This window comes from Canis aureus, chromosome 18 (genome assembly GCF_053574225.1).
Source record: "Canis aureus isolate CA01 chromosome 18, VMU_Caureus_v.1.0, whole genome shotgun sequence".
Taxonomy (NCBI): domain Eukaryota; kingdom Metazoa; phylum Chordata; class Mammalia; order Carnivora; family Canidae; genus Canis; species Canis aureus.
The window spans coordinates 52,797,161-52,809,087 of record NC_135628.1 but is presented as its reverse complement, the minus strand read 5'-3'; the positions used below and the strand labels follow the sequence as shown (position 1 = coordinate 52,809,087).

Here is an 11,927-nt window from a genome sequence, read left to right as displayed (position 1 = left end):
GGCTGCACAGATGAGGCAGATTCCCAGGACACTATGGTGACCTGTCGTATACCTCATTTCTCTCCCTAGCATTCTCGGACTCACACAACAGGTTCTTCACAGCACATGACAGTGGCTGCTCTTGAGCCTCCCTCTTCCATCGGGGGAGGGGGGGAGGGGGGAGGAGTGGCCTGGGGTTTCTGAGCTCTGTGGCCAGCTCTACCTCGATCCCCTGGAGGTTACTCTGTTAAGTCAAACAGAGCAGGAACTAACCTGGAATGTCAGGGTCTCCTTGGCGAGCAGCCGAGACCCCTCTTGGACTTGCCCTTGTCCTCTAGCAGCTCCATTTTCCAAAGAACACACACTGGAAGGAGATGGGCAGGCACTGGGGCCCCCAATCCTTAACACACACTGTGCCAGCTTATCTGGTGCTAGCCTTTACTCCAGCCACAGCAGGAGAGGGAAGAGAGTTCCTTCTGACCCCCTGCCGGGGCTCCAGCAGAACTTGGCAAAGGACAGTATCAGCGACTCTCCATAGGGGCCTGGTGAGACCGAGCCCAGCCTTTTGTGTGTGGCCACTCCTGGGCACTGCTTGCCAAGCTGCTCTAAATCTTCCAGGTCCTTGAGGGCAGCCACGTGCAGTGGGGAGTCTGGACTGACGAGTTAAAAGAGAAGCTCTCCAGCCTTCTGCAGGATGGCCAGGTGCCATCATGCCTCCCAGGTTCTGGGAGTTGCCCATGACTTTGAAGAACTGCTCTGCTTCCCCTGACTGGCCGTTTCTAGGGTTGAGGCCAGGCATGCAGATGACTATGCTGAGGGTCAATCAAGTGCCCAAGTCTTCTCCTGCTGGGGCTGTCAAGACCCCAGGCTCTGGACTCCACCATGACCAATAAGAGCTGCAGACAGCAGGTACTATTTTATTGGGCCTTGAAAGCTTTAAATACAGAAGTGGGGAGGGCTGGCAGGGGGCAGATGTAGACACGCTGGCATTTGAGAATGGACGTATCAGAAGAATCACATAATCAATCAACAGGTGGACAGAGAGCTGGGGAGAAAGGCAATCTGGGATAGAAGTGGGGTGCCAGCTGGCCTTGGGTGTCAGGATCATGCCCTATGTTAGGACAAAGTCTTTCATGTTCCTGATTTGAGGACAACTTTAAAAACAAAACTGCCAAATAAAAACACAAAATCAGCTGGGACAGACTGTGGACAGCAGTGCCTGTCATCTCAGAAGACAATGGCCTGCCCTCTGAAAGCCTTGGGCTCCCCCATCCCACCTCCAGCCCAGATGGTGCCCCACAAGACATTTCCATACACTGAAGCAAAGCTGGACCCAATCTACACCCCTGATCTGGGGTCTGGAGCTGAAAACACCCTCCCTGCAGAGGAGGAGGTACTGGTGTGAGCGGGGCTGGGGGCCAGACCCGCTTCCTTCCTTAGCGGCTGTAGCCAAACTCATCAGCATCGTCGGCCCGGAAGTCTCCATAGCGCCACAGGTTCAGCTGTGAAAAGGCAGAAAATGACTGTGAGGTGGGACCCGTTGGAACCCTAGAATTAAGCCCCCTTTCTCAGCTTCCCGTGGAGCCCTTGAGGCAAAAACTCACCCTGGCGCTCTTGGCTGACTCTTGGGCATTCAGATACTCTGTGATCTGGAGGGACAAGGGAAGAAAGGGAGGTCACAAAGAGGGTATTTGCCACTGAACAGCCAGAATGACCCTGGGGGCTGCCTGGGTCTGGTCTGCGTTATTCCCCCACTCAGCGGGTCGCCAGCTCCCTCAGAACAGAATCCAAAGAGCATGGTCACATGGGCCTTCTTGCTGTTCCCTGATTCTTTGGACTGGCTCTTCCATCTGCCCGAAACACTCTTCCCCTCATGTCCACCTGGCTACTAATCTTGCTTCTTTGAGAACTGATAAAGCATCACCATCTCAGTGATGCCTCAAATGATCCCATTTTGAATTCTAATCATCCCTCCCCCACACTGATTCCTTTTATTTCTATTTTCTCTTTTTCCGTTGCATTTATCTTTTTTTTTTTTTTATTTATCTCCTATCAGTTAATTTCACTGACTCAGTATATACGTTTTTTGTCAACTCATGTTTGAATGTAGGCTCCATAGTGGCAGAAATGTCTCCTACTCACGGAGGTTCGTAGGCCCTCAATAAAACCTTGTTGAAAGAAAATCAGTGAATGAATGAACACTTGTAGGGTGTTTATTCTCAGATACTGGGCAAAGGAATGTTCTAGACACCAGAGACGTTATGGGTAGCTTCCTAGGGGAGACAGTGAGAGCTCAAACATTTACAGGGAAATTTAGGTCAACTCCAAGGGCAATCTCAAGACACTGGGGGTCTCTAGTGAGAAGACTAGGGGTGTCATGCTTCTCCTGTCCAGAGGAGACACAGTAGCAATTCACACTGTGGTCTTGTTCCAAATGAATCACCATCCTGCACAACCAGTGCCATAGACCCAGAGGCCGCAAGAAAGAGAGGCCTGGGAAAAGGCACACTGGAGAGAGAAGGCTGCTTTCAGCACTGCCGCTCTCATCCCTCCTCTCAGAGAGACTGTGGGGAGGAGCTGGGTTCCGCAGGAGGGCACAGGCTTCCCCCCAGTCCGTCCTGAGGGGGAGATGCCCATCCCAACTCCCAATGCTTAGTAAGAAAGGCAGTGCAGGTGGGTCCCAGGTGTCAGCCACAGGCCCTTCATGGTCCAGCCTGTGAAGCAGCGAGGCCCCAGGTGCCTTCCCCATCTCCGCACCGGAAGACTCAGGCCCAGCTCCATACTCTGGGTGGGTGGGGGGTGGGAGGGGGTGGCTTTTCAGAGAGGCAGGAGGGTGGCAGGGGCAGTCCCTTAGGCCCATCCCAGTTGAATCTGGCTCCAAGTGGCACTGCAAGTGAGCAGCTGGCTCCAGACTTGGGAGTTTATGTTAGAGAGAAGGAATGATAAAGGGAGGTGGCGGCCCTCTCCAGGCCACCCCTGGCAAGGCTTTTCCAGCCTGCCACCTGGGGGCACATGCTAAGGGACCCTCCCGCTCTAGCTTATAGCTGCATTCTCAGCCAAGCCTGCAGCCAATTAATTTGAGATGTAATTAGTTTTTTTTTTTTAAACCCCAACAAACCCAAATCCATTATCTTTCTCTAGCAGGAACAGCAGGATGGAGAGTTCCCTGCTTTGTCACTGGCTCTTGATGCGGCCCCAGCCCCCCTGTGATGGCAGGTGGGGAGCACTGGCAGCCTGGTTCCACATCACGTACCACTTTCTGGAATTGTTTCTCCTTGCGCACCTCCACCATGACCAGGCCCTCCTTTACCAAGCCGAGCCCCACGTCCCCCTTGGAATCAGCAAACTGTAGGGTGACATGGGGGCAGCCAGCGCTCAGGTGTTCCACATTGAGCAGGCACTGAGTGTTCTGGATATCCCGTACCACACTGTCCACAGCGTCTGTTCGAGCATCCTCCTGGAGCAGACACACATGCAGCTTAGTGGGAGGCAGAAGGGTGAGCTTTAAAGACAGCCACGTGGGCCCCAGGTCCTGTTCACGGACCTCCAAGTAAGTGTCCAGCAGGTGCAAGCATCTCATTCCCCACTTCCTAACAAGGAAGGAAAGAGCCTCCAGACAGGAAGCATCCCCTCTCCCTGGCCTGTCCTTTCCCTCCCCACCTAGCCTATCTGCATATATCCCAATCTTGTCACCACCCCTATACCCTGCCCACCTGCCTTCTGTCTCTGAGAAAAAGTGGCTTTTGTCCATCCAAAACTGACCCTCCACTTGCTGTCTTGGCCCCCCATCATCTCCCACCCCCACCAGACTGTGCTCTAGTGCCCTGACCCCTCATAGTCCTGCTTTTGTGCATGCACTGACCTCTCAGGCTCTCTCCATCATGCCCCTGACCTATGCTGTCACCACTTTCTACCGCTGTTTCTCTTCTGCCCTTCAGCAAATTTCATGAAAAGGCATAAAATGTTCTATGGCACCAATTCCTACCCTACCATTTGCTCCTTAGCACCCTCCATCTGGCAGCAGCTCCAAGCAGGCTGTTCAGACCCTGCTCTGAGCACCAGGGACCTCTGTTAGGGCTGAAGCCAAGGGTACTCGCCAAGCCTTATGCCTGACCTTCCCAGGGAGCTGGACACTGCAGATCGGCTCCTCACTTCTGGAAAGTGGGTGGCTCTGCCACCCTGAGCCCACATTTTCCTCTCTGGATGCACATTGTCTCAGGTTCTTCGTTGGATTTGGGAAGGCCAGCATTTGCCAAGACTCTCTCTTCCACAACCTGTCTTCCACATACTGTCCTATATGTGCCCATGGTTTTGGCTCCCAACTCTGTGGTTCTAGGTCTCCTCGCTTTCCAAACTGAACACTATCAAGCTGCCTGGAGTTCCCACAGCCCCTAATTTGCTCCTTTTTGTCCTAGTATCTTGGCCAACAACATCATAGCCACATGTAAGAAACCCAGTCATCTTCTGTTCCGCATTTCCTGCTTCCCCTCCCCAAACAGTGCCCCTGTGGCACATTGGTGTGATCAGGCTGTCACTGTGTCTAGCCTGGACTTCCACTACTATCCCATCCAGTCTCTGACAATGGCCCCTGGAGGAACTTGCAGAACCAGATTTGACCGTGTCACACCTATGCCGAAAATCCTGCCCCTACCCATCAGGCCCTGATTTATCTTTCCATTTTCATCTCTTGCCACTGCCCACAAGGTCCCAGACTCCCAACCGTGTGGATTAGTCTTTGCCCAAAGTGCTCTGGCCCACTGGGCCCATCCATCTACAGAATCAGCTCAGATGCTCTAATGCCACCTCCTCTGTGGCACCTTCCCTCAACTTCCTTGGTCACTCCCATCTCTTAAGTCCTGTCACTAAAAGGCTAATGGTCACTGTTTCTATCTCCTAGTAGCCTGTGAGGGCCGCCATCAGTGGCTGAATGTCACGGGACAGCCTTCTTAGGAAGGAAGGAAGGAAGACTTACGTCTTGGGGCACCTGGATGAAGGCGAAAGCATACTCTGTGGCCTGAGCAGGCAGCACACGAGTGCTGAAGGCAGGTGGGAGGGTCCCCAGGCGGGTGGACGGCAGGATCTCTCTCTGCAGAGGACATGTCAGGCAAGAGCATTACATACTTGATGCCCACCCACCCCTGCCCTTACTCTCTCACAAGATGACTCCTGTGACTGGGTCTCTGGAATTGTAACTCAGGCCCCGGCCACGACTTGCTCCCACTTAGCCGCATGTGCAAGCAGGCAGCCATGGCTTACACCTTCTCACCCTGGGCCTGGTGTTGGCACACCTGGTGTCTACTAAAATAATCAACTTGATCACTGATCTCTAGCCACGATTTCCACCTTTTCCCAATGCTTTCCCTCTGTGATTCCTTGAATACTTTTCCACAGGCCAGGGGGTGCTCTGCTGGAAAAACACACTGAGGGTCCCGACAGTCCTGCAACATGGCAGGACCTCTTTTGTGTATCCCCTGGTGCTAAGTTGGGAGCATGGACCAACTCTGGGCTTCTGCTAATTGACCCTCAAGCCTAGCCTTTGAGGAAAGTGGACAAACATCAGGAGTAGCATGGTTCTGAACTCCAAATTTCTCTCCTTGCTGCTTGCTGCCGTGCCCACAGGGAATCTTCCAGAATTGTTAACAGACTCCCAGGCCCAGCCCTAAGGGCTTTTCTCAAGGGTGCTCGTCACTCTGCTCCCTTACGACTGTCCTTTCCCAGCAAGCCTAGGTTTGGGCACGTGCTGGGGATCAGCACACAAGCAACTAGTCAAGCATGAGGACCAGGAGCTGTGGGGCAGTGAGAACTTCCATGGGCTCTCTCTTCAAAGAAGTTGGGCAGAAGATGAGCCAACCTTGGGTGTGGCTGGGCACTCATCCTTAGTGCCCAGAAAGGAGACTCCTCAGAGCTCAGAGACCTCTGATGAGATACATCAGCTGTGCTTGGTCTCTCAGGGTTCAGTGGCCTGTAACACGAACCGCAGAGATGTTTACATGCTCACCGTGGAGTCAGGAAGGGATTCAGAGCTTGCAGGAACCTCTGAGAGCTCAGAGGGACTTGACGCAGGGGACTATTGTGCTGAATGACCCTGGCAGCCCCCCGGGGGCCCCCTCTTTGCCTACTCTTCCACTTTCCTGGTCCCCCACACTCACATTGCCATAGTCAATGTAGAAGACGTGCACTTTGGCAGGAGACTCGACTTTTTCCACTCGGGCGCGGTACCTGCAACGGCAGTACAGGCAGAGCTCAAGGGCCAGCCCTAGAGAGTCTGGCCTCCCTGGAGCCTTAGTGACAGCAGGGAAGTGGCACAACACTTCCCTGCTCTGGGCTCAGAGTGAACACCCCTGGGTGTCGCAGAGGGCAGTTCTCAGACTCCATGAAGGCCCAGGTGCGGGGCATGGTGGCCACCATCTAATGGAATCAGAGCCTCACTGGGAGCAGGGGGAGGGAGAAGGGAGCATGTGGAGCAGATTAATGTGTCCTTGGGGCATAAAGCAACAAGACTAATGACTAGATTGATGTCTGCTGTTTAAAGCCAGCACACTGAACAGCAGCTGTAATTAGCCGGCAGATCTGTCTGGGGGGCCGCAGCAGGGAACACATCCAAGTCACTTCGTCACCCAGGGAAGGCCATGGGCCCTACTCTTGGTAGATCAGACATAAGTGACCTTCTTGCAGCCTGTGAGTGCTCCTGCTCATGTTCCAGACAGCTGGGCTGGAGGGTCGGGCGGCTGGTCTGGACTCACTAAGAGTCAGCCTCCACCCTCCCTACCCCGTGTGACATCATTTTTTCCCGTGTAGGGTGAGGGCTGTGTCGGAGAGTCTCAGCCAGCCATGGCTCCCTCAATAGTTTCCCAGGAACAAGAAGAGACACTACTTCTATACATGAGGCTCACTGGGCTGCAGGAAAATCATAGGCCCCAGATGGGTGGTGGGCAATGAGGAGGGTCATACTGGAGAGCTGGCCAAAGTCAATCACCACCTGCTGGAAACCAGGTTGCTAAGGCAAATGCCTGAAGTCTACCTGGTAGCTATGCAGGCCTGTGCCCTGAGGACAGACCTGCTATTGCTCCTGCTTAAGACTCTGCTCAGTTCCAAGTGGCTTACCATTCTCCATCTACAAACTTGGCAATGCAGAATTCTCCCCGGCGGGGGGCATAGGAACCTTCGACAGGAGGGTGGCTGGCGATGTCATTTCGCATGTTCTCCATCAGCTTCTCCAGCTGGGTGCCTGCAGGGGAAGAAGGAGTGAGACCTGGGTTGGGGAGCAGGCAGGGCATGGTGTTCTGCATTTGCCTGTGGCACTGGCCTGCCCCATTCCACAGGGAAGTCCTCTTTGGTCTCTGCTCAAGAGGTATACACGGTCTTCAAAAGTGGGACAGGGACTTGCTGACACGTTGGGCTTCAGAGGCACACAACCACACAACATCAGCTCTCCAATCCACCAGCCAGGGCTTTGGAAGTCACTTGGGATGTTCTTGGGCTCCATTCAAGTAGGTGGACGAAACATGGGGATGTGGAGCCAGGCCAGCTGGCCTCATCCAGGGTGGGAGTGGGACAGCTTACACCCATTCAATGAGGGCTGCAGCCATTCTTTGCCAGTGTCTCCCCGGGACAAACATGAAGGATGGGCCCCACACAACCTTGGGCAAGGAAAGAGCCTCAGATTCTGAACCACAGAAGATGGGGAGCAGAACCCAGAGTATATTCAAACTTGGCTACTCTGGCTTTGCTTACCATGTCAGGTACATGCAAAAGCAAGCTTTGGTACTGCTGGCGTTCCAACCTCCCACTCCAACTTGTGCTCCCTTTGGTGGGTGGGGGAGAGTCTTCTTCCCTGCCTATCTTTCCCCAATCTTGAGTCCCTGTTGCTCATCAACTGGTAATCACATTTGGCAACACCCAGGGTCCTCTCAGGTTCCCTCCTCAAGCCCTAATGCTGTGTCCTCCGGCCCCACTCAGCTAAGCATCAGTCCCCAGTAACTTTACTTTCCCATCCCCCTTGGCCCTGCCTCTAGCTCTGCATCAGCCCTGTTGTGCCCCCTTTGCTCTCTGAGTTAAGGGTAGCTGGGTTCATGTAGTGTGGGTATGGGATTCTTCTTTCCACCTCCAGAGCCCATGGCCACACTGTAACAGGTGCCTAACACATGCTGGCTGTTGGTACACTTGTCAACAGTTGGCCTTATATGTTCCTTGTCTGGTTTATGTTTCTGCCACTATGCTGTGAGCTCCTTCAGGGCACAGACCATTGCTCACTTGGTTCTGTTTGCTCTTGCAAGGCTTAATAAATCCCTGACACATGCAGAATGCTTAAGAATTCAACTGTATTGAAGATGCACTCTGCATTCACACACAAAGACATGTCCACTCTTGGACCTCTGCATGGGCCACTGTCCCAGCATTCATAAGCCCCAGTTTCAGAACAGGGACTTTTAGGAAACAGCTGTCCTCCCCCCCCAACCCAGCAGTAAACTTTCTACAAGACAAATTCTTTCCATACTTGGTCTATTTTTATTTTTTTGCTCTAAGGCAACAGAGGCAGACTTTGCCTCCTGCAAACAAGTCCTTACACAGAGCCTGGCTGGTCATTTACAGCTAATGGCAAAGCTTTCATCATTTCATTAGATCCTTCCTGAAGGCAGGCTTTAATTAAGAGAAGAGACACAAGGCAAGAGGATGTCCCCTAGGAGAGGATGAAAGGTTTCAGAAGAGGGAGGCTGTAGTTGCTGAAGTTTATTTTCAAGGATTTTATGGAACCAAGGTCAGGTCTTCTCTTCAGGAGTCCACTACAGCCCTCCAGATAGCGTGCCAACAAGCGCCTCACCCCCTTCCCCAGTGTTTCAAGAATACATGGTTTCCCCCTTGGTTCCTTTTCTCCTACCTTGGCCACTACTCGCTGCAGTGTTCTGGCTCCCTAGAGCTGACCGAGATAGCCAGGTGGGGCACAGAGCATGCCCAGGAAGCCTCTGAGATTATTGGCTGAAGCCTTGAACCTGTAAGCTCTGTCCCCTGGAGAGGCCAGGAAGAGCCTGCTAGGGAGCTGTTGAACCTTGGCCAGCTCTTCAAGCTCCCTTTTTCCTGAGCTTCCTGAGGCCCATTCTTCCTGGCTCCTGTGCTCAGAAACAGCTCTTCTTCCTGCCTGGACCACCAGTCAAAGACTCCTTTCTTTGTCACACCACCCAGACCTGGCAATGCCCAGCAGGACTGCAGCTGACCTCAAGGGAACCTCATCCTGAAGGCTCATTAGCTCATCTCTACCCCTCTCTGGCTCTTTTCCCTCCCAGGCAGAACCAGCCCAGGGCTCAAGAAAGTTGGTTTTCCTTGGTGAACTGACATGGCCACAGAACAGCTGCCTGAGAAATGTCATTAGAGGGAAGTGGCTGATGATCCGGAGGGGCCAGGCAAGGGGAAGGGGGCACCGGGGGGCTGGGCAGGCCATACCCTGCCACCCACGGGGCTGCCTCGAGTGCCACTGACTTCCTCAGGCTCCTCTCCCTTGCAAGGATCTGGCTTCTTGGACCCCGAGGTGGCTATAAGAGCTTTTCCCTCTACTCTCAACTAAAATGGTTCCCTGCAGAGGGATTCAAGGAGAGGAAGGAGGGGAGGGTAGAGAGCAAAGGGAGTGGAGGTGGGAAGTTGAGCCGGAGGGGTCACAGGGCCATGGCTGCAAGAGTGGCTTCTACTGCTCTGTCCTCCAGAAGCCTGAGGTATCTGCTGAGGTGTCCCCTGGTCACAGGGCACAGCATTTGAAGGCAGGAGGAGGATGGAGACAGAGGGTCCTTCAGAAAGACTGCCGGGGGGGGGGGGGGGGGGGGGGGGGATGACTTCCCCTTGAGCGCAGCCTGTTTCCATGGCAACTGGCTACCACTCAGGGCTATGGTAACCTCTAGAGAAGGAGAAACCCCAGAGAAAAAAGCCCAGGCTCCTCTCCTCCTGCTGCCTTCCCAAGGAAGCTGAGGGGGAGGAGGGTTAAGTGATGCTGGTTTGTGCTTCCTGACCACATTGTGTCAATCTTTTCCTTGCTTCCTGATAGACTCTGAGAGCTACAAATCCCCATGCCTAGCCCAGCCAGGGGTGTCTGAGAAGAGCAAAACAATTCCCCAAGAATTTGAGTATCACCCAGACCAGATGGGTTACCTCACCAGCCCTCAGAGACCCTGCTTAGCCTCACCCACTCCAGGGCTCACTTGCGGTACATGAAATAACCTGAGGGCACAGAGCAGCATGTGGGGCCCAGGGGATGGCCAGTTGCCAAAGGCTATTTGGGAGAGGCCCCTGGAATGCACAGGCTGTGCCCTTCCCCAACCCTGCAGAGCCGAGGGGGTTCTGGAGGCGGGCCGGGCTGGCGTACTCACCGGTCTCCACATCCTGCACATAGAAGTGCAGGTCATCAGTGATCTCAGTCACGAACACTGGCTTGTAGCTGGCAGAGCGCTCTTTCTCCTCTAGCACGGGCACCACCTCCTCCACGGGCTGCTCCTCATAATGGGCCCAGACCTGCATGTGCAGTCAGCAAAGGGGGTTAGGGGGTTAGGAAGTAAAGCCAGAAAGGACACAGGAAAGGGGCTGTGGGCAAGTGGGGCCACCCCTGGGATGAGACTGTAGAGTCACCACAGGGCACTCACATCACACTGAGCTGAGCCCCTAGAATTCTCCTACCTCTGACTGGGTAAGGAGAGCACTCTGAAGTTCTTCTGATCAATCATTTCTCAAATGCTGGCAGGTATCAGAAGCAAGTGGGGAGCTTATTAAAAATGCTGGTACCTGGGTCCCAACACAGTCTACCAAGTTAGGATGTGTTATAACTGCACTCAGAGAAAGTAAAACAAACCAAAGCAGGCACCCAGGCAATCCTCACACATACCAGAGCATGAGAACCTTGGTGTTGCAGTGGTTCTGGATCCCCACCACCCTCCTCCACAGCACTCCGGAGGGGTCACTCTGAACTCCCAAGGCCCTCACACTGTCCAGGGCCGTGGTGCTCCTGACGCTCTCCAAGTGACAGCCCTATGCCGTGGAGGGGAGGGTCTGTCACTGTTTGAGAATGCCTCCTCTCGGCACCTTCTCTGTCTTCACTGCAAGCAGGTTGTTCTGACTGCAGCTCAGAAGCTGGGCCACTCCCCTCCACCCAGGCCCTTCCCCTCCTCCCCTGGCCCTGCACTGTCAAGGCCACAGCTGCTCAGAAGCTGATTCCGTGTGACAGCGCGTCAAGTCCGATCCTGCGGCCAGGAGATTATCCCAGTAGTGAAGCCTGTCAGAGTAGGAGTGGGCGGGGGTGTCCAGCTGAGTAGTGAGAAGGGGGTGAGGGGCTGGACCACACACAGGGTCCCCACAGATACACAAGAACAGGGGGTGACAAAAGTATTAGTCAAAACATACACACTTCCTAGGTGCCAGGCGCTATTCAAAACATGCTCCAAGCAGAAATTCATTGAATCCTCATGACAACCCTTCGGATAGGTATTAATGTTGCCCTGTCTTACAGACAAGAACTGGAAGCACCCAGGCTTGCTAGAAGCAGCAGAACCATGATCTGAACCCAGGCATCTGGGTGTCAGAGATCTCTGAGGGGGCATTATCGACAGTGACCAGGCATCTAGAAATGGAGGGCAGCACTGAGCAGTAGGAAAAGTTGTAGGTGGGAGATGGGGTGTCTTGTCCTTGAATTTGCTGTTGGACTTTGGTCAAGCCATGTGCCTCCTGCATCTTCTTTTTTTCCCTTGCAAGAGGAGCAAGTCTGACCACATGATCACTCAGGTGATCCTGAGATCCCCAGACGGCAGGTGGAAGCAGCCCAAGGGCAGGAATGTCAGAATTACTGAACTTCCCTGGGTCACACCTGCAGAAGCCCTGCTCCCGCCTTCAGCGTGGTGTGAGTATGCTTCCACTAGAAGGGGAGGCCAGGGCCCTGCAAACTGGGGAACTGAGCATGGGGGAGGCTGCTAGGGAGT

At 53.9% G+C, this 11,927-nt stretch overlaps 1 protein-coding gene across 1 annotated transcript in view; it reads right to left on the bottom strand.

Moving 5' to 3' along the window:
- Positions 1-876: 876 nt before the first annotated feature.
- SND1 (staphylococcal nuclease and tudor domain containing 1) overlaps positions 877-11,927 on the bottom strand; it is a 420,919-nt gene continuing 409,868 nt past the window's right edge. The window contains exons 18-24 of the mRNA XM_077857229.1: positions 10,332-10,473; positions 7,084-7,207; positions 6,129-6,198; positions 4,952-5,065; positions 3,233-3,436; positions 1,584-1,628; positions 877-1,481 (exon numbers count right to left, since the gene is read on the bottom strand). Of these exons, the coding sequence (XP_077713355.1) occupies positions 1,416-1,481; positions 1,584-1,628; positions 3,233-3,436; positions 4,952-5,065; positions 6,129-6,198; positions 7,084-7,207; positions 10,332-10,473 (765 nt within the window). The 3' untranslated portion in view covers positions 877-1,415. The remainder of the gene's footprint in view (positions 1,482-1,583; positions 1,629-3,232; positions 3,437-4,951; positions 5,066-6,128; positions 6,199-7,083; positions 7,208-10,331; positions 10,474-11,927) is intronic.